The following is a 27,433-nucleotide window of genomic DNA, read 5'->3' as shown; positions in this document are numbered from 1 at the left end:
ACTCAAGCTACAAGACTTGAGTTGTAGCCCCAACTCTGCCCGTATCTGCTAACACCATTTATCACCTTGGGCAGGAGAGTTCACTTCCTTTATCTTTAGTTAACTGATCTTTAAATGAAAGCCTTAGATGAAATAATTGCTAAGGTCTGAGTTTTTACACTCACAGATGCCTCTGTCCGTGACCTCAACCAGTGTCTCTTGTCTTGCAAGCTCCCCTTCGACTGTGTGGCTGGGAAAATTGTCTCAGCCCTCTGTCTCCCTGTACACAGGCCTTGTGCAATGGTTGTTCCAGACTTTGAGTTGATCTGTGAAATCATGCTGGTGGCGGAAGGATTCATCGAAGCCCGATTATTAGCCAGAAAGTTCATCACCCTTTACCAGCTGTGCAAAGAGCTTCTCTCCAAACAGGTACACTCTCTAGTTAGACTGGACGACCAGTCACGTGTGATTGCCCCAGCTCTGGATGGGTTCTGGGGCCAATGTATTAGGGAAATATGTTAGAGCCTTCTTACAGAGAGTCACTGTGCCCACAAACGTATTAAAAGCTCTGAGCACTTCTACAATGAAGATTTGTGTTCTATTTTTTAGCCTAACCTTTAAAAAAAATTATTTGACCACAGAACTCTGTTTTTTAATAGAATATTTAGCAACATCTCATAGATCACTGGTGTCCTATTAGAAACACTGCCATAACCAACAAGAACTCTTAGAGGGAATGGTCTTTACCTGAAGGTACATGAGATGGGGAGAGGGTTGGAAAGAGAGTCAGGCATTAAGGAGCCCCATGCTTCTCACTGCTGCTTGTCCTTAAATGTGGCTTCTGCCTGGGGCAGGTCCCCTCACAGGAATAGCACCTTACAATGTGACCAAGAATCTCCAAAGTGCATGCCTTGGATGGAGAATTTCTTGGGGGCAAGGACAGCCAATCCAGCTACCCTGGGCTGTTCCCAATGAGTTTCTCTTCCCTTTGGGGTTCTCTTGCTTGGATCATCTTTGCGGCCACAACGCAGGCTGTCTCAGCTCTGTGAAATATGTGAAAGATGGATAAAAAACCCTCTCCTGTTTTCTTCATACTCCCCAGACCCTGTTCTCACCGCATCCTCTCTCTAGGTTCTCTGCCACCATTGACTTCCAGGCCAGAGACTCACTTTCACGACTTTATCCCAGACCTCTCTTTGGAACTCTAAACCTGTATATTCAATGCTCTGTAACACTGCTCTCCCTGAGTGTCTAAAAAGCACCTTCAGCTCAGCTTCTAAAGCTGATCTTCCTGCCAGCCCCCACCCCAAGCCCACTTCTCCTGCATTCCTTGCTTCAATATGCAGAACCATCATATATTGACTTGCTGAGTCTGGAATCCTGGGAGTTATCCTTGACACTTTCGTCTTCCTCAGCCCTCCATCTAATCATGAACGGACTGTTGTTCATTCTACTCTCTGGATATTTCTCAAACACATCTCATATTCTTTCCGTACTCACTGCTACCACTTTATGGTGGTATGGTGCTTTCCAAGCACCCATATCTCTTGCTTAAACTATTGGAACTGCCTTGCTAACTAGTTTCTCCACCTCTACTCTAGTTCTTCTAATCCATTCTTTAGCCACCAGCTAGAGTGGCCATTTAAAAATGTTCCTCGCTGGTCTTAGGATAAAGACCAATATCCTTAACACTCTCTGCAAAAGATTGTGTGGGGCTCTGTTTCCTGCCTCTTCCCACAACTTCAGTTCACAGTTCTCTTCAAATTGTGTTATGCTGTACCTACACTTATCGTCTTTGAGTTCAACATGCAATGAAGACAAAGGACACAGTGGCTGTACCTAGGCTAAGGATCAGACTCCCTGAAGAAACCATATTAAAGAAAACCTGAGGGAGGAGAATTCAGACAAGCACAGACGAGAAAGAAATGCAGTCAAGGCCAGAAGGAATAGGATGTCCAGAGGCTCAGGGGAGGGAAGACAGTCAATTTCAGGTATAGCTGCCATGTCCATTGTCTTCATTGCACACCAAATTGCCCTTTGTAGCATGTATCACAGCTCTAATTAAGTAAGAGTCCGCTATGAAGCAAGTAGCAGAGCTGGGACTTGAACCTAGGTTCAGACTCTGAGTTCAGACTCTGAGTTCAGACTCTATGCTCTGAACTGCACACTCCACCACTTCCCCCACCATGCTGCTCTGAGACCTGGTATCAGCAGTATGGTCCACTCTCCCATGGAATCTACTGTTAGAATTTGTGACCAGTGAGTTCTGCCTTTAGCAGCATTTATAAGGAATTATTTTTTTTGGAACTACTTTTCTTGGAGAGTTTGAAGAACTCCAAGGTGGAACATGTAAGCTCAACCTCAATCATCTCCAAGAGCTAACATCGCTCCCTCCTGGATAACTTGTCCATCCTCTGAATGTACAAGAAGTAGCCAGATAGGTCTGGACATGGTTCTGTTTAATCTCCCTGACCCCCAGCCCCCACATGTTCTGTGTCTGCTTTGTTGTCATCACAGCTAGAAAAGTAGCGAATGCCAGACCAAGAACTAGGATTCCATGCTCATGATCTTCTATGTCACTAATCCTTTCCTATGCCTCTGACTTGGCCTCAGAAGTAACCTAACCCTGATGAGATGCCTGTAATTTTCCAGACGCTAGCTCACGCTAGTATGGTGTTCTGCATCCCGGCGACTCTGGTCTCACTCACACTGCCTTCCCGCAGGATCACTATGACTGGGGACTGCGGGCCATCAAGTCTGTGCTGGTGGTGGCAGGATCCCTGAAACGAGGGGACCCCGACCGGCCCGAGGACCAAGTCCTAATGCGCTCCTTGCGGGACTTCAACATCCCTAAGATCGTGACGGATGATATGCCAGTGTTCATGGGTCTGATCGGGGACCTCTTTCCCGCCCTGGATGTCCCTCGGAGGAGAGACCTCAACTTCGAAGCTTTGGTTAGGAAGGCGGTAGTGGATCTGAAGCTCCAGGCTGAGGACAACTTTGTGCTCAAGGTACACAGGGTTTTCTCTCCCAAGATTTCTTTGTCTCTTAATTCTTTGCTTGGATGAAAGGTTATACTTCATCCTTAATCCAAAGGATTGCTTTAGATGTACAGATATTTATCTACTTTGTAATAACTCAGTTCATTTCAGTGGCTCTTTATTGGGGCACGTACAATGTGGAATTTGGGGTGGGGATACTAGAGACAGATGGAGCCCCTATCATCAGGCAGCTCACGATCTAACAGGAAGAATAAGACACAGTCTGCTGTGGTACAGCATTTGTTCCTTTCCTGTGAATTACTTCAGACACAATTATAGAGGAATGATAGTGGTATAACATGGAAGCTGTGTTAATTCATATCCATTTTTCTGAGCTTATAAATGTTTCACAGTGATCAGGGGCGAGCTTTCTTACAATTAAAGAAAAAACCTTAGGGTGGTAGGCAGAATAATGCCTCCTTCCAAAGATGTCCACATCCTAATCCCCGGAACCTGTGAATATGTTATATTACTTGGCAAGAGGAGATTAAGGTTGCAGATGGAATTAAGGTTGCTAATCAGCTGACCCTCAGATGGAGAGATGATCTTGGGTTATGCAGGTGGCCCAGTGTAATCTCAATGGTCTTTATGAGTGAAAGAGGAAGGCGTCAGTGAGTCAGGGAGTGAGAGAGTCAGTGTCAGAGCAACACCATGGGAGAAAGACTCAACCAGCCATTGCTGGCTTTAAAGATGGAGGAAGGGGCCATGAGCCAGGGAATGTGGGCAGCCTCTAGAGGCTGGAAAAGGCAAGAAAACAGATTCTCCCCTAGAGCTTTCAGAAGGAACCAGCCTTGTCAACACCTTGATTTTAGCCCAGTCAGACCCATTTTGGACTTTTTACCACCAAAACTGTAAGATAATAAATTTATGTTATTTGAACCCATTAAGTTTGCAGTAATTTGTTACATCAGCCATAGAAAATGAACAGATTTAGAAATAAATACAGACCTGAAGAAAAAAAACTGAAACTTGGGCAAGTGTAACTAGTTTCATGGCCGTAGGAATCGTGGTGGTTTGTGCTGTTTTCTGGGGAGGCTCAGGGCAAGTGAAGACATTTCCCCTTGTGTTAAAACATTGGATTAATGAAGAAGGCTCCATCTAGATAAGATCTTTAGTTGTGATTAAAATGCTCCTTACTAGAAGTGAATATATCCATGACCCACCTCTTGAAAAGGGAAGCACAGGGGGCCGGCCCCATGGCTTAGTGGTTAAGTGCGCGCGCTCCGCTACTGGTGGCCTGGGTTCGGATCCCGGGCGCGCACCGACACACTGCTTGTCCGGCCATGCTGAAGCGGCGTCCCACATACAGCAACTAAAAGGATGTGCAACTATGACATGCAACTATCTACTGGGGCTTTGGGGAGAAGAAGGAAAAAAAAAAAAGAGGAGGATTAGCAATAGATGTTAGCTCAGGGCCGGTCTTCCTCAGCAAAAAGAGGAGGATTGGCATGGATGTTAGCTCAGGGCTGATCTTCCTTACAAAAAAAAAAAAAAAACAGAAAGAAAGAAAGAAAAGGGAAGCACAGGCCCCCAGATTCAAGGCTGCAAAGGACTGACCAACATGAGGCAAGGTGCAAACTCTCTAGTGACTTAACTGTGCTAGCATACTTATTGGCATTAGGATGCATTGTTGAGTTTTTAGGGCTCTGGATACCAAGTTCTGTACATTTTGAGTGGTCTGCCCAATCCCGTTTTTCCGTAAGTCTGTTATTTTTACTGAAGGTAATATTTTCAGGATGCATACATGTTGTTACATTAGAAGTGCCTGCACACAAATAACTATGCCTTGGAGCAGGATGTGACAAGTGCCACAAGAGGGTCCTGGATTACAGGGACATGGATAGAACTTTTTTTCCCTGTACAGTAATATCTTTAGGAATCATATGAACATCACTTTAGAGTTCACAAGCGGTTTTATGTTCTGTATCACATTGGAACCCCCACCACCCCTGAGGCCAATGACGCAGATGAGGCACTTGACAGATGAGGGAACTGGAATGCTGTTACCTCTCCAATATACGCCACTAGGCTGCTTCACGGGAGAGAATGCGCTCCCCGTCGAGGAATTTACAGACTAGGATGGCAGCGTACTCCTACTCCGCTCCAGGAGGTGTTTACGTTCATCGGTAGAGATTAAGCCCTGGCTACATAGGAATAGAATTGCGAGTCAGTGTTTGCTTTCATTTCTGAGATTACATCTCACAGAAGAAAGCAAAGCATCACCTGGTCCTTTGCAGCTGTGATTGTTTTTGCCAGTCAGCCCATCCCTACTCCCAACCTTTCTCCTCCCAAGTTCAGTGGATAGACTTTTTAAAGGTAGAAATGGGCAGGATGGCCTTCAGGGTAGAGACAAAGGGTCAGCAAAAGGGTAGATGGGGAGACATAGAGATTGTAAAGCAGCAGCACCGAGTCCAGTGTTGCTAAAGAAAAAGGTATTGGAGTTGGGGGTGGGGGGTAGTGGGCAATAGGCCTGAAATGATAATATGGGACCATGATGTAGAGGACCTTGAATGCCAGATGGAGGAGTTTTCTCTTGAAGAGTCTGATCCTAAGAGGCGCCCCAACCTCAGAGATGAGTTAAATCCGATGAGGCTCCTAAGATGCAGTACACTGGGGTTGATGTCCTAGAACCGAGAGTCCACGTCTTTCCAGACTCCAGGAGTCTGCTGAGGCAATATGACCCTCCTTCCCCATCTTCTGCATTTCTTTCCTACTCAGAATCTTTCTCTTCCTTTCTATTTGTTTGTCAGTTGGCCCACATTCTTCTTTTTTTCTTCTTTTTCTTCCCTTCTTTTTCATAACTGCTTTCTGCTCCTCTGATGAAAAAGATGCTCTCTATTAATGGCTCATGGAACAGATGATGTTTTCTGCCCACTTTTCATTTGCACTGTCCACTTAAACTTCTGAAAGTTAATTAATCAAAACACCCTAGTGGGGCTCTGGTTTGAGATGGCATCCTGAGATCCCTCACAATTGATAATATAAATTTACATTTTTAAGAAAAATGAATAAACCCATAGAAGTGTAGAAACTGGGAAGGGGATATTACAATAGATTTCTGGAAAGATGGAAAGAGGATGAAAGCGAGTGGGCAGATCAGGCAGAGCAGGGGGCCTGTGGGCCAGAATACACATAGAAAGGGCTTCAGGGGAGGAGGGGCCAGGAGGCGGCCAGCCTGCCAAGCAGAACCCTGGAGAAGCTCTGGGCTTGGAATTGGTAGTTAAGGACAGCGGGGATGAGAAAGAGAACTGAAAACAGCCAGAGAGGAGATCGTCAAGTCTGTTTACCCTATAATTTTGCCACTCGGCTCCCCACACTCTTCTCCCACCTCCTCCTTCTAGTCCCCAATTCCCAAGAATGCAGATCATGTGCAGCCAGGCATTTAGCATGCAGCCCAAAAGAAAAGTCTAAGGGAATTTAATAATATCTATGGGGAAAACTGTGACTGCACTTAGGGTATTGATGCCCCCCTCTTCAAAGCCCTTGAAGGCTTTAAAGGCTTTTGGGGTCCCTTGGCCTGAAGGCCAACCACCTGCTTGCTCACCCACAAGAGAAAGGACAAAGACAAAGGCGGAGATCTGACTGTGTGCACAGAGCTCCCTCTCAGTCCTCCCACCCTGGAAAGAGACCTGCACATCCAGCAGCAGACGGCACCCATCCCGGCCTCCTAGGAAACACAGTGCAGCTCTACATTTAAACTTGAGGCTCACAGATACTGGAGAAAACCAACAACACTAGAGATAAAGACAGATTGACAGACAGACACACACACACACACGCAGAGTAACTGATTCCAGTGGAAATAAGGAAGAGAACATTTTGAAAGTTCTAATTAACATCCTTGAAGAAAATTAAGAAAATAATATCCATAAAACAAGAATGAGATGCTATTAAAAAAAAGAGAATTGTAAAAAACCTTTTGAAATATAAAATTGTATCATTGACGACAAAAAATTCAGTGAGAGGATTGGAAAATAAAGTCAAGGAAATCTTCTAGGATGAAACTATACATGTGTATATGTAAGCGTACGTGTATAATAAAATATAACATGTATACTATACACACACACGCAAAGGGATAGAAAGTACAAGAGGCGAGATGACACGTAGAGGATCAATCTAGGTTATGCAGCATGTTACCAATGGGAATTTTAGAAAGAAAGAACAGAGAGAGCTTGCTAGAGCTGGAGAGACATGTGTCCAGACTGGATGGGCTCAGTCAGTACTAAACAGAGTGGATTTAAATGGACTTATACAAAGACACATCATACATAATTTCAGAAGTCAAGGGTCAAGAGAAAAAAATTAAAGTTTCTTGGTTAGGTGATGGAGTGATGTGGTAGTACAGGTGACCCAGGGAAGGAATGAAATTTAGGATGACATCTGAACCTCTCATCAGCAATATCAGATCCTAGAGGACAAGGAAACATTCCTTCAAGGTCCTGAGGGGAAATTATTTCAGGACTAGAATTCTATACCAACCAAATTATCATTCAGGATATTTTCAAAGATCCATAAGTTTTACTTTGTATGCAACCTTTTGGAATAAGTTACTTAAGGGCATACTGCAGCAAAATAAGGATGAAAAACAATAAAAATGTTATGAGATTCAAAAAATAAGGAATCAAAAAAGGGATCCTGGAATGACAGCTGTCAATAGACCTAGAAAGCAGTCAATCCAAATTAGAGCAGGAAGTCTGTGGTCTCCAAGAAAAAGGACTTCGAAAATGGATATATTCAAAGCAAGAATAGACTCACAAGATGAAAGTTCTTATATGTTTTATTCAACTTCTATGTTATGGGAACTAAGGCATATGTCTTTTAACAAAGAGAAAAGAGAGCAATTAAAAACATCAAGAGAAAAAAGTCATGGTCTAAATTTTTTTTTAAGTAGCTATGACCTGATATTGATCAGTTATGGAGAGTAAGAAAAGGGTGTCCATTTGACCTTGGATTGATGCTTAGAACCTCCTCTGTCAAGTCATGACACCAGGCCCAATGAGAACACAATATATTCCAGGTGACTACTTTCTTCTGTAGTGAAAAATGTCTACAATCATAAAAATGTAAGCCACTATTGGTCTCAAGTCTTAGAATCATGGAAAATATAAAATGTCTAAATATAAGTATAGAACAGAAAATAAATATTATTAAACATGGCAATGTAAAATGTAATGTATCTGAAAGAAGATAGGAGATGGAGAGAAGAAGGAAAGATAGAAGGATAGGGATGTTTATATATTTATCTTACAAAAGATACTGTGAAAAGTTGATGGATTCATGACAGTCAGAGAGTAGAAATAACCCATTCATCAGTTGATAAATGGATAAACAAATGTGGTATACCTATACAGTGGAATTTTTTTCAGCCATAAAGAGGAATGAAGTATTGGTACATGTTACAGCATGGATGAGCCTTGAAAACGTCATAAGTGAAAAAAGCCAGTCACAAGATACCACATATTTCATGAATCTATTTATGTGAAATGTCCAAAATAGGCAAATCCGTAAAGGCAGAATGTATATCAGGGGTTACATAGGCTGAAGTAGGGGTCAGGGGAGGGGGAGTAACTGGTAATGGGTACGATTTTCATTTTGGGGTGATGAAATGTTCTAAAATTGGACAGTGGTGATGGTTGTACAGTTCTGTGAATATGCTAAAAACCATTGGATTGTACACTTCAAAAAGGTGAATTTTATGGTGTGTAAATTATATGTCCATAAAGCTGTTGAAACAAACAAAAAGGAGTTGATTGAACTAGAAAGCAATTTTAAGTCTTTCCAGTATCGGGGAATCAGTTGTTCACACACACACACAAAAAAATCTAGGAATATAATACAGTCTCCATTCAATGGCCAGAGCACCACCACCTCTCCTAGGCCCTCCTCTTCCTGCATTTTTTTAATGCAATGACCTCAGGTCAATTGCACACTTAACATCCTCCAAAAGCTTCCTCTTGTACTTAGAATCAAATTCCAACTACCAATTCCTGCATATCAGACTCCCGCTTACCTTTTTTATCTCATTTGATGGCAGTCTCCTTTTTTCTTTCCTGTTCTTCGAGCCCTCCAAGCTTGCTGCTGCACTCACTGTCACTCTAGCTGGAACGCTCTGCCTGCTGGTCCTCACAGGGCTGATTCTTTTTCATTCATATATTAGCTTAGATGTCAGCCCCTCAGAGACCCTTCCCGACCACTCTCCTCATCCTTATCCGGGAACATCCTGCATTAAGGCCCGGAAGGACAAAAACAAGAGCCAGGAGTGAGACTCGCCTCTGGGTGCTTTTGGATTCTGAATCGGAGGAACAGCAATGGCTTGCGATAGAGAAGAGAAAAATATTGATGCTATGGAAAACAAAACTCAAATTAATATCTCAATCATTTACCCTGCCAGAATGGAAGCTAATCATGTTGCTCCCCAAACAGCCATTTATCTGCTACCTTCATACTGAGCTTAGCAGTACCACTCTCCTTCTGGTTCCGTGGTTGTATGAGTCTAGAATTCTTTTTAATATCTGTGTCACTTAAATTTTAAAAAGTATAGGAGTTATTATTTATCACTTTTTAAAATGTAGAATAAATATAATGTATGGGGAAAAAAACCTTCCATTGTCCCACTACACTGTCAATATTTCAGCACATTTCCTCTTCAATTCACTTCCTGCTGCTATCAAGGATCTGATAGTGCAAAATATGAAGAGACTTGATCCATAATAAAGTTCGAATGCTTTAGCTCATGACATACAAGACCTTTCATGATAGGGCCCATCCAATCTTTCCAGTCATCCTTCATATTTTCAGCAAATATTTTTTCAGCACTTGGTATGTGCCAGATTCCCTGCTAGACACTGGAAATAGACTGATAAGAAGCCCAGTCCTGCCTGCCTTCAAGAGCTGATAATCTAATAGGAAGACAGAAAAGTGACCATTGCCATATTGATAAGTACTAGGATGTAGGATATAGGTATGGGGCACCTGCCCCAGCTTCAGAGATGTGCAGGGGCTGGCCAAGGAAGGGAGGAGAAAGAATACCTTCTGCACACAAGGCACGGTATGTTGAAAGGCACAGACACAAGAAAGAGCATCATTGAAGAACTCCAAATAATTGTCCACCTGGAATGTGCATGTCGGGGGATGAGAGATAAGACTGGAGGCTGGTATGGGTCAGACTGAAAAAGGGTCTTGTAAGCCAGTCTAAGGATTTGGGATTTCATCACCAAAGCTGTGGAGAACCAATGAAGGGACAGAGTGATGACAGTGACATGATCAGATTTTCATTGCAGTAAGTGTACTCCTACAACAGAGTGAAAACGTGAGCCTGAAGGCAAGCTAGAACAAGAGTGATGAGACCTTCAATGCTATCATTGTCCCCAGGGGACTCCTTGACTCTGGCTTCATCAAACCCTCTGGCCAATCACATCATACTCTGTCACACCACAAGCCTGTTTTTTGCTGTTACCTCTGCCTGGAATATCCTCCTGTTCCTCTTCTAAGCAAACTCCTACTCATCCCTGAAGGCCCAGTTCAAATGCCTGCTCCTTTGTGAAGCCTTTCTTGCTCCCTTTATCTGTACAAAATCAATTGTGCCCTCCTCTCTCTTCTCATAGCACTTTATAAATACCTCGACTATAGCACTTATCACCTTACATTATAATAATTTGTCAACATGACTTGCTTCTCCATCAGACTATGAGATCATGGAGGGCAGAAGAGTCATCTCTGAGTCTCCCTCAACTGGTATACTCTCTAGCATTTAGTTGGTGACTAATAATTATATGACTGAATGATGAATAAGTGAATAAACAAATCATGTTTCCCCTACATTTAGGACCCCTCATATCTAGAGATGAATAACCCTTCCTCCGTTGTCTCACTTCAGACACCAGCCTGGCTCACAGAAGAGCAGTTGGGATGTCGGTGAGTGACAGGTTGGTCTCTCCACTGAATTTTGCGTCTCCCCAGGTGGCCCAGCTGGAGGAGCTTCTGGCGGTGCGGCACTCCGTGTTCGTGGTGGGCAGCGCTGGTACCGGCAAGTCGCAGGTGCTGAGGTCCCTGCACAGGACCTATCAGATCATGAAACGCCGCCCCATCTGGACTGACCTCAATCCCAAAGCAGTCACAAACGATGAGCTCTTTGGCATCATCAATCCAGCCACCCGAGAATGGAAGGACGGTGAGAGTGGGATACTCCCAGGATGTCCCACTATTCTCAGAGCCCCTTGGGCAGGCTTGAATTTAGTGGGGTGAACTGCAGAGGAGAGAACACTGGATTGATTTGTTTGGGATGGGAGAAGATGGTGAAAAGAATCAAAGAAAGGAAGAAACCAATTTTGGCTTGGAAGGGAACCTCAGCCCTTCAGGTGTTCTTTTCTTGGAGACCTCTTCCAGCTGCCCCTTGAGAGAGGGCACTTAATGAGGATAGAGCCACGCAGGCATTCATCTGTAGTTTAGTGGTTCTGGAACACAAGCCATGGCATCTCTACACTGCCTGGCAGTGGGTTTAAGGCATAGGTGGGGTAGGGAAGCACACGGCTCATTCCCAAAGGAACAGTGCAGTCTAGCATTCCACGAAGGGCACCACTCCCTGTGAGCACTGCTCCAGGAGTGATGGGGAAGCTGCTACAGAAGACGGTTCTGGGGCCAGGCCCCGTGATGCTGAAGACATCATTCATCTCAGGAGGGCCCTAGAACCATGGTTCCTTCCACAGCGATTCCAAGGGTCCCAAACCCGTGTTCACTAGGTGCAGACCTCAGAGTCACCGTCAAAGATTTAAAAATCACAGGTGCATGTTGGAAAGGGTCTCCTGTCACTGGGAGAGATCAGAAAAGAAAATAGAGAAAACTCTCTATGAGCTGATAGGACTTCTTTCTAAAACCTCTGTGGCTTTTGAAGCGAGGAAATCTCAGCTCCTAATGTTTCAATGGCTGATTACATCAGGGTCAAACTGCCTGGATTCCTCTAATTTAAGGGCCTTCATCAGAGGCCTAGAACAAGGGGATTTAACGAGCAGCCTCTCTGCTTTTTATTTCGCTGTTAATGAGGCTTAGCATCTTTTCCTTCTTCTTGGTCTTCGTAATTGGCTCTTTTGTGATTTTACTTCCCCTTATTATTTTCTTAACAGTTTGTAAGAGTTCTTTATATACCAAAGGTATTAACTCTTTATCTGTTGTATGCATCGCTATTTTTCCCTGGCTACCATTTGTCATAGACATTTCATGGCATATTTTCCATGCCACAATAAATTTTTTATCCATCTGAAATTTATTTTTGGGCTTAGTATGAGGTAAGGCAGAGAATCAACTTTATTTCCTTCTGCATGGATAACTGAATGTGCCAGCACCATTTGTTTAGTCTTTGATTTAAACACCAACTTGTCACATATACCGAGATCTGATTCTGGGTTTTCTATTCTGTTCTAGTTATCTAATCCTATACTAATGTCACTTTATTTTTATTACAATCATTTTTATTTATTTATTTATTTATTTTATGAGGAAGATCAGCCCTGAGCTAACATCCATGCTAATCCTCCTTTTTTCGCTGAGGAATACCGGCTCTGAGCTAACATCTATTGCCAATCCTCCTCCTTTTTTTTCCCCCAAAGCCCCAGTAGATAGTTGTATGTCATAGTTGCACATCCTTCTAGTTGCTGTACGTGGGACGCGGCCTCAGCATGGCCGGAGAAGTGGTGCGTCGGTGCGCGCCCGGGATCTGAACCCGGGCCGCCAGTAGCGGAGCGCGCGCACTTAACCGCTAAGCCACGGGGCCAGCCCCTTGATTACAATCATTTTATAACATATTTTAACATCTGATGAGGTAAGTCCCTCCTCAATACTGTTTTGTAATTTTCTTGGCTAGTCTCAAGCACTTCTTATTCCATATTAAATTTAAGTTCACATAATATAATTAAAACTTGAAACTCTGTTGGAATTTGAATGTTTTATTAAATATATACACTAAATTTGGAGAAACTGACAAAGAAGATATAATAATCCTAAATCTGTATTCACTAAACAAGAGAACTTCCAAGTAAATGGAATATAGCCTTTTTTTTTAAAAGATTTTATTTATTTATTTTTCCCCCCAAAGCCCCAGTAGATAGTTGTATGTCATAGCTGCACATCCTTCTAGTTGCTGTATGTGGGACACAGCCTCAGCATGGCCAGAGAAGCAGTGCCTCAGTGCACACCCGGGATCCGAACCCGGGCCGCCAGCAGCGGAGGGCACGCACTTAACCGCTAAGCCACGGGGCCGGCCCTGGAATATAGCCTTTTAAAATATTTTAGAAGTACTTGATAAAAACAGAAATATAGTGGATTATAATAATACACGTTTTTCAAAATCAGACAGGTCCAGTAGTCAGAAAAATAAGTACAGATATAGAGGAAATGGGAAACATATCATCAAACTCAATATAACACATAGTTATAGAACTTTGCATCTTATAGATACAAAATATTCCTTTCTTGGTTGGTTCATGGGACATTTCCAAAAATTAATGGTGCAGCCACCATGGTGCAGCCACCATGGAAAACAGTATGGAGATTCCTCAAAAAATGAAGAATAGAACTACCATACTATCCAGCTATTCCACTACTGCGTATTTATCCAAAGAACATGAAAACACAAATTCGTAAAGATACACGCACCCCTGTGTTCATTGCAGCATTATTCACAATAGCCAAGACTTGGAAGCAACCTAGGTGCCCATAAAAGGATGAAAGGATAAAGAAGAGGTGGTATATATACACAATGGAATACCACACAGCCATAAGAAATGATGAAATCCAGCCATTTGTGACAACATGGATGGACCTTGAGGGTATTGTGCTAAGCAAAACAAGTCAGAGGGAGAAAGTCGAATACCATATGATCTCACTCATAAGTAGAAGATAAAAACAACAACAAAAAATCACATAGACACAGAGATCAGATTGGTGGTTACCAGAGGGGAAGGGGGGAGGGAGGAGGGTGAAAGGGATGATTAGGCACATATGGCTGGTGATGGACCCTAATTAGTCTTTGGGTGGTGAACATGATGTAACCTATGCAGAAATTGAAATGTAATGATGTACTCCTGAAATTTATATAATGTTATAAACCAATGTTACTACAATAAAATAAAAAATAAATAAAAATTTAGCTGGCTACAGAAGAAGCCATAACAAATTCAAAAGTATCAATTTACAGGCCACATTCTCTGATAATAATGCAATAGAATTAAAAACAAATAGTAAGAAAATGACCAAAAATAATTTTACATTTGCAAATCAAGAAGTGCTCACTTAACTCTGGATTAAAGAAAAAATTAAATTCCAACCCCTCTAGGAAGCAATATAAAGAAGAACACTTCATACAAAAACCTATGGGACACATCTAAAGTCAATAAGGAAAAACTCTAAACTCTCTTTATTACAGAAGTAGGCTAGAAATAAAGGAAGTTAGTATCGCTCCTAAGAAATTAGAGTAATAAACCAAACCTGAAGAAAATTGGGAAGAAGAAACTAATAAAGATAAAAGCTGAAATTAGTGGGAAGGAGCAAAAAAAAAATCATAGGAAGGATAAATAAATATAAATATTCTCTTTGTAAAGACCAATAAGTACTTTGTGAGGATAAAAAGAATAAAAGTATATAAGATTAGGAATTAGAAAGAATATATAACAGTAGATATAGACAAGATTAAAATAGAAGAGAACATTTAATTAGATGACACATATTTGAAAAACTAGAAGAAATAGATGATCCTCTAGCAAAATATAATATTAACAAAATTTACTCAGTAAGTAGAAAAGGAGTAAACTAATGAAAAGGAAAATATAAAAATAGTAGGAGAACAAAAAAAAGATAAATCCTAAAAAATAAAAAAGGACACTCCTCAAATAATTTTATGAAGCCAGAATAATCTTGATATCAACCTCTATATAGAACCAAAAACAATAGCCCAATGTCACTTATTAGTATAGATACAGAAATTCTGAATAAAATATCAGTAAATAAAATCCAACAGTATCTCAAAAGACTAATACACTTTGACCAAGTAGAAACTACTCCAGGAATGTAAAGATAGATCAATTACTTTTTAAGTATTAACCTAAAGCACAAATTAAAAGAGAAAATCATTTGATGGATGAAAAATGGATAGATGCTAAAAACTCAGTTGCCAATCCTAATAAAAAAAATTCTAAGTAAAATAGGAATAGAAGAAAATCCCTTAAATATAATAAATACTCTTTACCTCCCAAAGGGAAAAAGAAATCATTCTGAGTGATGAGCAACTAAAACTATTTCCATTAAAATCAGGAATAAGTCAGGGAGATCTATTATCAACATTATTATTCAGCATTGCTTGGTAGGATTCTAGAAAATGCAGTAAGACAAGAAAATGGAATACATGGTATAAATTGGAGAAAAGGAGAAAAATTATTATTTTGCTGATTATACAGCTTTATACCTAGAAAACTCGAGACATTATTGAAAAATCACTAGAACTAATAAGAAAATTTATTAAATGTAACTAAGTATAAAATAAACACAAAATTTGATAGCTTTTCTCTATACTAGCAGTAGCCAGCTAAAAATGGAAATACAGAAAAAAAAAATCCCATTCACAATAGCAACAAAAACTATGAAATGTTTAGGAATACATTTAGCCAAAGAAATACATTGAAAACGCTGCAAAAATTCATTAAGGAACAGAAAACATTATTTGAATAAATGAAAATACATGGCATATTATTGATTGGGAAAGCTTAATATCATAAAAATCAATGCTATCCAAACTAAGATGTGAATTTCTTAGAATCACATCAGGCCTTCTCTCAAAGCCTGCATTTGACAAGATTTGCCTGGGCTGCAGTTACAAAGGATGAAAACCTTACCTAAAAAGGTTTTATGTAATTCCATCATGTCACAGTTGCCTGTTGAGATGATCCACTGGGTCCCTTGTCACTTAAAAAGCTAGTACTATTAGGTTTTGTTGTTATTTTGCTGCTGTCATTCTTACAAAAAGTCAGACTGAAGCACAGAGAGAGTGGCAACTTGAACGTTGTCAGATTTTTGGTAGAGTTGGATACAAAGCCAGTTCTGACCTGCCTTTTCTATTTACACCTCCTTCTGAGTGCTGTAGCTAATAGAGAAAGGCTGTGTTAAGAGAAAGAAGATTGATGGTGAAGTGGAAAATAAGATACCGTGGTTCCTTTTAGGATTGTTCTCTTCCATCATGCGGGAGCTTGCCAACATCACCCATGATGGGCCCAAGTGGATTTTACTGGATGGCGACATAGATCCAATGTGGATTGAGTCTCTGAACACTGTCATGGATGATAACAAGGTATCAAGTGGGAAGGGAAATCCCTACATCATCCCTAATCGTCTATGAAACCAGTCCCCCAGCATGGCAGGAGCGTTTGGAAATCTCAACTCCACACAAGAGCTGGCCCCGAGTAAGGAATTATTCCCAATGTCTTTATTTCTTAAATTTTTTCCAGCTTTATTGAGCTATAATTGACATATAACATTGCGTAAGTTTAAGGTGTGGTGATTTGAAATACATGTATATTGTGAAATTATTACCACAATAAGGTTAGTTAGCACCTCCATCACCCCACATAATTACCTTTTTGTGTGTGTGGTGAGAACTTTTAAGATCTACTCTCTTAGCACATTTCAAGTATACAATATAGTATTGTTAACTATAGTTACCATGCTGTACATTAGCTCCCCAGAATAATTCATCTTATAAGTGTAAGTTTGTACCCTTTGACCACGTTCACCCATTTCCTACACTCTCCCCACCCCCCATCCCTGACAACCACCAATCCACTCTGTTTCTATGAGTTTAGTTTTTTTAGATTCCACATATAAGTGAGATCATACAGTATTTTTCTTTGTCTGGCTTATTTCACTTAACGTAATGCTCTCCAAGTCAATCCATGTTGTTGGAAATGGTAGGATTTCCTTCTTTTTTATGGCTAAATAATATTCTGTTGTACATACACACCACATTTTCTTTATCCATTCATCCATTGACAGACACTTAGGTTGTTTCCATGTCTTGGCTATTGTAAATAATGCTCCAATGAATATGGGGGTGCATATATCTCTTCAAGATCCTAATTGCATTTTATTACCTTTGTCTTTGACAGACATCTCAGATTCATCGGAATGAGCAACTTTCACTTACTTCAATGGCACTGCCATTACTCACACCGTTTTTAGCATTGTCGTAATTTCCTTCAGAATCTTCTGCACGTAGGTTAATGTAATATTTAGAGATGAAAGGAATCTTAAATGATCTATTCAAATCTTTTTTCTTTATTTTTTTCTTTTTTTATAAATAAGGAAATTGAAGATCAGAAATAGTCTGAGCCTATCAGACATCCTGAATGGTGGCAAATCTTTATCCATTGAGAGTATATTATTTTTCATAAACAATGAAAACTAAATGAATGCCGATAAAGTGGCTGTGAAGCTAGTCGCTGCTCCTAAACTTGTTCAGAAAGCACATCCAGATTAGAAGTCTTATGATGATTTCAACACTTACAGGATCATTAGAATAAATGTATGCTCTCCCAGAGGGACTGCTTTAAAAGAAACAGTAGTAATATAAAGCCTACGCTTTTTTCCTTGAATAATCTTATTATTCCAATATGGCCTAGTTTATTTGAATCATTGACATCAATTTAAACTTTTTAGATAATTTATTTCCCAATTCAATACACACGCATACAGGGATGGGGAGAGAGGAGGCATGAGAGGGGAGAGAGAGGATTGTTGTACATTTATAAAATACTTACAATTACAAGTAAGAAAATAATCATCCATAATCCCTACCAGAAGTAATCAGCTAAATCTCCCCCAGCTGGCCGTGTGTCCTAACTCCGCCCTTCCTGGCGTGTCCCTCTCTGTTGTCTCCAGGTGCTGACTCTGGCGAGCAACGAGAGGATCCCTCTGAATCCCACAATGAGGCTCCTCTTTGAGATCAGCCACTTGCGCACGGCCACACCAGCAACTGTCTCCAGAGCAGGTATGACCTAAGAAAAGAAAAAACCACAAAACTGCTCAGTTAAAAACAGGTGCCTTCAGCGTTCCATAGGATGTTGCTGGCTCTGAAGGAAGTTCCAAACAGGAGTCAACATCGATCATCCAAAACTCTGGCCTAATCCTCAGCCTTAATCCACATCAACGAGGGTGAGCAAGTGCTCTAAGGCCAGGGCCATGTGATCCTCTTAATTCTGAAATGTTATGGTAATGGGAAGAGAAATGGCCCCTGAGCTGGACAACTGTCCTCTGCACGTAAGTGCCTCGAATTAGGCTACGTTTAGGCCAGTTCTAGCCTCCAGGTTAATGGAGATGACCAAGCATTGCAATTTCTCACTACAGCCTGGTGGAAAATAACAGCTTTCTACCTTAACTTTGCTCTATTTCCACTGGGCAAATTTATCAGCAGCGACTAGAGGATAAAGAGAACATGTTTGATCTCTACCATATTATCAGATTCCCTTTTAAGGATCTGTGCTGGGGTTGTGACCACGGGCCAGGAGACTGGTCTCTCTTACTCTGTATTCGTTTTGTGGGGCTGCTGTAACAAATCACCACAAACTTGGTGGCTTTTAAAACAACAGACATTTATTCTCTCACAGTTCTAGAAGTCAGACGTCTGATCAAGGTGTCAGCCCAGCTGTGCTCTCTCTGAAGGCTCTAGGAGAGAATCCTTCCTTGCGTCTTCCAGCTTAGGCGTGCCTTGGCTTGTGGCACATGACTCCAATCTCTACGTCCATCTTCACATGGCCTTCTTCTCTGTGTGTCTTTCCTTTTCTGTCTCTTACAAGGACTCTTGTAAATGTCCCACCCAGATAACCCAGGATGATCTCATCTCAAGATCCTCACCTTAATAATATCTGCAGAGACTCTTTTTCTAAACAAGCTCACATTCACAGGTTCCAGGGTTAGGACATGGATGTATCCCTTTGGGGGCTACATTTCAACCTGCTACACACTTCCGCACCATGACAAGTATTGCTAATCAATCACAGCCTTCTTTCCTCCTAAGCCTAGAGTTGGCCTTTGGATCCTTTTTAACACTGCTTTGTATCAGCTATTATCAGTCTGGAGTTGATCCCAATGGCAAACCCATTTGCCCTCTCAGACTTGGGCCAGATCTCCGTTCTTTCTAAGTCCGGGCTTCTGTACATTTTCTCAACAGAGAAAATAACTGGGGTGAAAAATATACTGACATCTACGGAAAATTTCACTAAATAATATTCTCTGTGCTCCCAGGGATCCTGTACATCAACCCAGCAGACCTGGGATGGAACCCTCCAGTGAGCAGCTGGATTGACAGGAGGGAAATCCAGACAGAGAGAGCTAACCTAACCATTCTGTTTGACAAGTATCTTCCAATCTGCTTAGACACACTCAGAACCAGGTGGGCCAAGAAATAAGGAAGGTAACAAATTAAATCAGCAGGAAAAAGCCTGTTGGCTCACACCTGATGTCCCGCTGATGTTCTGTCCTGTCCCCAAAGTCAGATGTCCCTAGAGCATTCCCCTCTGGATATGGCAGATGGCAGAGGGGAATACACATTAGGATGGCCATGGGATGCCTATTGTCAGTTCAGGCAAGAAGTGAGATGAGTGAAGAGGAGGAAGACATATAGTGCCTTTCGTCAGTGCCACATGGGTGTAGTGGAAGGAGGCTGTAGGTTGTAATATCAGATAACAATCCTGAGATCCTTCAGTTTGCAGGACACGCAGCTAGCCCTCCTACAAATGATGCATGGGCCAGATCCACAGACCTAGAAGGGAAGATGACAGCTGTCAGTGACATGTGGGGCCCACTTCCTGTTCCTGGCTGTGTATGTTCATGGCCCAGATAATGCAGGATTGTGTATACTGCATCATTTGACATCCTGCCCCTCTGGACACTGAGGGTTCACTTTTCCTCTTATAGGTTTGCAAAAGTAAAAGCAACAAGCCCTGATCATTTATCACATAAACAAGAGATTAATTGCTCTTAACCAAAAGGACACTTATTACAGCAAGAATATTATATGTGTCTGCAGAGAGAGGTTCCGGTGTTTGGAACCTGGTTTTGTTTTACGTTCTCTTTTTTGCCATTTGATGCATCAGTCTATGAATCAGGTACCCAACCCTGTAGTTTAGCCCAGTTCAACCATCAGAAGCTGGTGCTGTGAAGGCCACATGACCCAGAAATCCATAGTTCCTAAAGATTCAACAAGTTAGGGTGAGGATTATGTTTCCCAGAAATTAGGTCCGTCACTCAAAATGACCCTGGCTCCTTATTCTTTGGTCTGTCAAGCACAGAATGGAGAATTGCTCGCAAGCGTGGAGGCAGAGGCGATGGGGAACTTCCTGCTGCAGGAGGGCCTCAGGAGCTCTCCTCTCACATGCCCGGCCCCTCATCCTATCAAAATCCACCCAAGTTAAGAAAGAATTTTATATAACTAAAACCTGAGTTGCAGCCAACTAGTTTACATAGTGGTATATTTTTAGATATTTAATTGAATATTTATTAATTTGGATTTTGTACTTTTTATATATCAGGGTCAATAATTATTTTTCCAAACTTCAACATTTTCATAAACCCTTGAAAAGCCTTTAGCCCCTTGTGGCCTGTGGGCTCTACAGCCTTGGGATCTAACGAGATTGAGCAGCTGGATGTGGGCAATAGTGGTTAGTGTCACAAATGGGCAAGGGCAGCAAAGAGTTAAAACACCCCAGGAGGAGAAGGTTTTAGGAAAATAGTATAGCCCTATTCTTTATGGTTTATTGAGACACTTGTCCAAAATATCCTTTGACTAAAAGTTAGGCCATTTCCCACTCTGGTCATTTAGAACAAGAGATGCCAAACTCTTGTCTATCTGTGTGTGAGTATGTGAGTGTGTTTGTGTGTACCTGCGTGTGCTCATGTGCATGCACAAGCCTTTGAAACAAGCTTTGAAGACTCTGTATTAAGCCTATCCAGAGACAACTCTTCCCCCTAATCTCTGAGCCCTATGGTTATCAAGGAAAAAAAATAGTTGTAATTTATGGCACCCGCTCTGGGTGTTATTTCATTTAATTCTCACAACATTCCTAAGACAGCTAACCATCCTGTAGATCAGGGAGCTAAGGTTCCATGATGCTCCCTCAGTGTCCCAGCTGCTTAGTAACAAAGCTCTTACATCGAAGTCTTACTTCTTTTTTATTCATCATGGCCTTGTCATGCCGGCTCTACGTGGCCCTGTTGCTACGAAGCTGTGTGATGCCGACATAGTAATTTTTACATTGAACGAGCAGGCCTCATAAGGGGCGATTATAAAGCACTTTTATTTTGTCTCCCACTGTTCCTTCAAAACCATTTAATGTGTCCAGTTCTCCTCCTGCCCCTGGATGAAATCTAGGTCACCATCCGTGACTTTTATGACATTCTTCAGTAATAAAAAGGCATCGGATCACTTCTAGTCACACAGTCACACATAAAATTTTTAAAAACACACATGAAAATTTTTAAAAACAAACTCCATTTAAAATGAAAGCTTCTCCACCTGCCGGCCCAGCTCAGGCCTGCTTCCCACTCTCCAGGGGCAGTGGGGAAAGGAAGTGTCCTTGACTTCTCTCCTTACTCTACCAGTAGCTCTCTAACCAGCTGTAGCTTCTGACCCTTCAGGGTTGACGAGGGACAGAGAGAAGAGAGTAAGGGTCAGGAAAGGTCTTGATGACTGCAGTGGGCGTGGCCTCAGTGACCCTAACTGTGGCAGATTTGAAATCTGCCTCTTTCTCTTTGGCAGCTTTCGTGGGTTCCTTGGACCCCTCGCCATCACTGGAAATCTCCCATAGGCCTTTCCTTGAAGCAAGTAAATGTCTCTCCATCAGCCAGTCATGGACAACTCATGCAAACCCATCCAGGTGCCCCCTTAGCCAGCATCTAAAATAACCCCACATGCTCACAGCCCACATCTGGATTCCAGGAAACACTCAGCCCTCCTTTGCTTTGACAAACTGAAGCATAGGCTGCTCCAGTAAGCCACCTCTCTACACTCCACTGTGAGATCAGCAAGTCTCTGCAGGGTTTGCCAGGCGCGGGTCCTCTGCCAGCTCAGAGTAGTCCTATTGAAGCCCCTTTCTCTGGCTCTCTAGTTGGGGCAAGCACCTGCCTTCCCTATGGGAGAGGGAGCACTCATTGCATGCTAAGAGCTCTCCCCAAAATTCTGTATGCTAATTTCTAGCCCTTCCAGCATCTCCCACTTTGATCCTCTATACCCTTGAGAGGACCAGAGGCCAGGGCTGCAAAACCCTTTGCAAGTCTCCCCTTGGTTGTCTGGAATCTCAGTTTGGAATTGTCAGAGTAGTCAGCCCCTATTGTCTTGGCACCTCATCCAGAACTGAGCCTGAGATAGTTCCATTTTAGCATTCTGTTACAAAGATGTGTCGAAGAAATAAAGGAAAGCCTATCAAGTTCTCTGTTTTCTCATTACTCATGGATGTAATGCCTAGATTATTAGACCACTTCAAAGCATTGTTGTGAGGATTGCAACTAGTTTAAAAACAAGAGCGAACACAAAACACTGAAGAGAATGGGATGCTATCAAACCCTGAGGCCCAATGCTGGTAAACTACTTTTAAGGTGTCAGTTGATGGTGTTGCTCATCTTATCACAATGGACTCTGCCTCTGTGCAGCCTGTGAGCTCATCTTCCCATGGGAGGTGGCAACGTGGGCAGGTGTACAGGAGGGGGTTAGTGTGTGGGTACGTGGTGTACTCTGTGTGCATGGGTGGTGGGGTGAGAGTGCCCAAGGGTGTGTGTGTGTGTGTGCGTGTATGCACACGTGCATGCACACACATGCTCCTGCTCCCTTGGGCATAGATTCACCTTTGTGCATCTCTTGATATCTGATTTTCAGTCAAGACCTCCAAAGCCAAGATTAAAACTAGAAAAGCCAGGGCAGGACAAACTCACAGAGGTATATTTTTGGAAGAGGAACTCCATCAGTAAATCATGATTGTATAAAATAACCATCTGTCCCCGCCTACTCTGCCCCCCAGAGAAGACTCTAGCCCCAGAGAAAATATTTTCAATGTGTTTTAACTGAGGGAACTCCTCTGAGCTGGAGGAGTGGAAGGGCCAACCTCAGAACTGCACCCACTTTGACTCTGTAGGTGCTTTTTGACACTTGAAGAAACTGTGAAAGAAGTGAAACTGAGATATTTAGTCGTTTAGTTGTAGCTGCCTACAATCCCCAAGGACTGAGAGAGAACCATCAGTGTTCAGAGAAGGGAAGAGGAGAGGGGGAGGGCGTCAGAGGAAAATAAGATGAGAAAAGGAACCTTCTCAGGAGTGCTCCAGACCCTTACTTCTTTGCAAAGGAAGCTGACCCAAAAATAGCTGAGGAGAACAAAGGCTTAAGTAGCAACATGGTTCTCTGTAATCCTCAAGTTTTTGCTGCTGCAAAACGGCATGAACTTGACAAATCATCAGTCCACAGAAACCAGTTAGGTTCCATAGCTATCCAGCAACCTCTAGGATGGAAAATCCAGTGTTTTAGAGCACACCTGGGTCTCTCTTTGCAGATTTAAGAAGATAATTCCAATCCCAGAGCAGAGCATGGTTCAGATGCTGTGCCACCTTCTCGAGTGTCTGCTGACTGAAGAGGACATCCCTGCAGACTGCCCCAAGGAAACCTATGAGCTTTATTTTGTGTTTGCTGCCATCTGGGCTTTTGGTGGAGCAATGGTCCAAGATCAGGTAAGAGGACGTGCTGAGGCTAACACCCACATTGCAAGTCCACAGTGGCAAACACTGATCTTGCAGCAAAGATTTGGAAGACAGGACAGCTCAACGTCATAATCAACAGGAAAGCATCAAACTATTTAGTTTATCCACTGCTCTGCTCAAGACATCAGTCCCCATAGAAGGGCCTCGTGGGGTTAGACAGGTGAGATTGGGCTGTGTTTTGAGCTGTTGCTTTTTGAGTTAGCGAATGTATCCCTGAATTCTTGGAGAGTGGCAGTCTTTGAGTTTGAACAATTGGAGGTGTAAGTACACTACTTTGCAGGGTAATATGCATTTTATAGGTGGAATGATGCTGTGCTGTAGAAGCTTGAGTGAAAGGAATCCCTTTAACCTTCTAAAAATCTTCCAGAACAAGCATGTACCACTCTGTGCCAGACCAGAGTTAACCATCACATCACTATACTCCTGAAATGTGGAGCTGTCCATAGAACGTTGGACTGAAGGTTAATTGACATCTGGAGGTGGGAAACCAAAGTAGTTTTTTTCTCATGGTGTTGGCTGCTGTAGCCTCATGCTGTTTAGGGTAGGGATGTTGGCTTGGAGTATCTTGGCATCCTATTCCCTAACCCTTCTTATATTTCCAGCATTTTTCTTTACTTAGTTTCCTCAAAATAAGAGGTATTTTACCTAGAAACAACATATTCAAGGTTATACAGACCAGTTTTTACAAGTGACTCTAGCCATCAGGCAATATCCTATAGAAGTTAAGAATATGGACTCCAGATTTGAATTGTAGCTCTGCCACTTATTATCTGGAGGTCCCTGGACAAGTAACTTAACCCCTCTCTACCTTACTTCCCCCAGGTGTACAAAGGAGATGAGAGTGATGAGTGTGGTACCCAGTTCCTAAGATGGTTGTAAAGATTAAATACAGGGATACTGTTCCAATTTTCTGACATGAATATGTGCAAAGCACTTAGCATAGTGCTGGCACACATATGTGCTTATTATTAATATTCTCCTACCATAAATGTTCAGTTTCATAGCAAATACCTGGTGCCTCTCTCACAACAGGGCATCAAACCAAGCTGTAATTGTTGGAGAGTTATGATTTACTCTTTCTGATCTGAGTTGATTAGGGGCTCTTTCAAGGAAAGAGATAAAAAGTTTCAGCCTCCCAGAGCAAACCAGGTTCTAAGTATCCAGAATGGAGGTGAGCTGGGAGAATTAACAATTTATTTAGAAGTAACAATTTCTTTTCCATTTTCGCAGGCTCTGGTTGTAACATCCATCCTACCTCTCATAACTCCCTAACGTGTTCTTTGGTGCTCAAAATTCGGAAAGCAGCTCTCAGAAGTCCTTAGGACATGTGCCTTTCTCCCTCTCCCTCTCTAGCGCGAGGTGCTGGTAGGAAAGGGGCACTCTCCAAGGGCAGCAGGATGCCTGGATGGACGGGAGTTTGACATCTGAGAATATCATGCTCTCTCTTCCGCAGCCCTTGGAGCTTCTCCGTGCACTGCCTCTTTGATAGCTTTACATTTCCCCTTTGAGGCAAGAAAGCAATGAGTGCAGCAGGATGGATGAGACCTAGCTGAAATGCACAGACGTCCAGAATTCATAGGTTATTGCTTTCCATCAAATGCAGTGTCTGACTTTTCGGCTGCTGAAATGTCAGACAGCAACCACTGCTGGGCTTCTCTCTTATGCTGGTGCCAAGCAGTGGGGTCTCAGGATGAAGATACTTGGTCAATTCTTCTATCTCTGTATAGAAAAAATTAAATCCACTCAACTCTTTTTAAAAGCCCAGCAGAAAGCATCCCTCCAGGCCTCCTGGGCTCTGGAGCACTTGGAGCTGTAGGCAGCCGTGCTGGTACCTGGGGAGAGGACAAGAGAGAAAGCTTTTAGCAGCAGGGAATGTCCAAGACCCCCACACAGCCTGCATTCAAGCCCAACACCAAAATAATGCTCTAAATTGAAAGAGAGAAAGTTGGCCAAAATACTCACATCAGGAACACCAATGGTGTTTCCATTTAAAAACCTGTCAGTAAAGCAAAGCAGAGGTGCAAACTACAGCCTGTGCTCGAGTTGAAGTCCCAATAATTAAAAGGGGGGGTAGGGGGCCTGCCTAAATAATTTGTAGCAATAGCAGGAAATGATCTCTCAGGGAGCACTGGATTGGGAGACTAAAAACCTGAGTTCAACTCCCAATTCTGCCGTATGCTTCTAGAGGTAGAACCTTTTAAGCTATTGTCCTTTCATATATAAAATAGAGATAATTTTCAGCAGCCAGGATAACTTAGAGCTCTGTGAAGATCAAATAAGGTGATCTTGGTTTCCAAACTCTACTGCAGTATGCCAGTACAACCTTAGTGTCGTCAAGCTCAAAGGGCAGGAAGGGGACCAGAGAGTCGTCGGAATCCAAAAGAGACGGGGATTTCAGAAGGAGCCTCTTCATGAAGGTCGTTGCTAAACAGACACCCAAAGAGTTGAACTGAGAAAGGGCCATTGGATGAATCAGCAGAGATGACCTTGTCTTTATAGTATTCAATTGTAGTAGAAGAGAGGTCAAGCTCCAGACTACAGGAGGGCGAGACAGTGATGGAAGCCCTGCTAATGTCTTGGCTGAGAAACTGATCGGGTAGCTCAAGGTGGAACTGGGAGTGAGGAAAGAAGATCCACCAACCTCCTTCTTTCTAAAGGTGGCCCTTGTCTCAGATTTTCCATCTTAACCTAAAATCTGGTTTTCATAGGAAGGTAAAGGTCTTCAAGAATTTATTCATGAGTTAAAAATTGAAATTTTTTCTAAGGCGTCTGATTGCACAGAACAGTATTGAGATGATAGTGTCCCCTTAATCTGAATTCAGATTAGAAGAAGAACAGCAAACAAATCTGTCCTTACCTTAGGGCCTATTTCCGTTCTCATTTTAAGGCAAAAGAGTTCAATCCTACTTACCTAGTAGACAGCAAAATGAAGAGTGCCATTTCTTCCAAGTCCAGACTCCTTGCCATGTGCCTGGCTCCCTGGCTTGTCCTTCCTTTGAGCTCCATCTTTGTCCTGCCCTCCAGGAACATTCCTAAAATGCCCAGTGTGGGCCTCTTTCCTTTTTAGGATTTTTCCTAGGTCTGTGTGTTCCAAGAGTGGGTTTGCTCCCCCAGAGGGCTGTGTGTGTGAGTGTGTGCACACGTGCACACGTGTGTTCAGCTTGGACACAATAAGATAGTTTGAGTACACCGGGTGTACAGCCCTATCCTTCAGGGCTCATGATCTAATATGTACGCATGTAAATTATATGTGTCTACCTACTTCTTCTGTCAGAAAGACCACAATAGCTTTGTCTCTGCTGCTCCTAGATTTTAGAATTTTAGTTCTTGGAGGAACCTTAGAAATGTTCTTTTCTGGAATCCTCCTTTTACAGATGAGGAAACTAAACCACAGAAAGAAATTATTTGATTGTGGTTATGTGCCTGACTCCCCTCCTGAGGCTCTTCTCACTCAACCACACTATGACCCTAGGTGTCAACAGTCGCCATTTTATTCATTCCATCCCTGACTGCCATCCTGGACCTGGCTCAGAGTCCCAGGAGTCCAGGAGGATAGGGGCTGATCTGTCTCCTCAGGAGTTTGCGGCCACACTTGCCCATCTTGTGGTTGCAGGCTCCCACTATCCTCCACGTTC

The 27,433-nt window shown here is 42.4% G+C and overlaps 1 protein-coding gene across 1 annotated transcript in view; it reads left to right on the top strand.

Moving 5' to 3' along the window:
* Window positions 1–27,433, top strand: part of DNAH9 (dynein axonemal heavy chain 9) — a 309,121-nt gene that overhangs the window by 117,394 nt on the left and 164,294 nt on the right. Inside the window, exons 30-36 of the mRNA XM_004433052.3 lie at window positions 270–408; window positions 2,703–2,990; window positions 10,983–11,193; window positions 16,226–16,353; window positions 17,940–18,048; window positions 19,302–19,449; window positions 23,594–23,768. Of these exons, the coding sequence (XP_004433109.2) occupies window positions 270–408; window positions 2,703–2,990; window positions 10,983–11,193; window positions 16,226–16,353; window positions 17,940–18,048; window positions 19,302–19,449; window positions 23,594–23,768 (1,198 nt within the window). The remainder of the gene's footprint in view (window positions 1–269; window positions 409–2,702; window positions 2,991–10,982; window positions 11,194–16,225; window positions 16,354–17,939; window positions 18,049–19,301; window positions 19,450–23,593; window positions 23,769–27,433) is intronic.

The sequence above is a fragment of the Ceratotherium simum genome, chromosome 16 (assembly GCF_057802395.1).
Source record: "Ceratotherium simum simum isolate JZ-2026a chromosome 16, ASM5780239v1, whole genome shotgun sequence".
In the NCBI taxonomy this organism is placed as follows: domain Eukaryota; kingdom Metazoa; phylum Chordata; class Mammalia; order Perissodactyla; family Rhinocerotidae; genus Ceratotherium; species Ceratotherium simum.
This window is presented reverse-complemented; position numbering and strand designations above follow the sequence as displayed.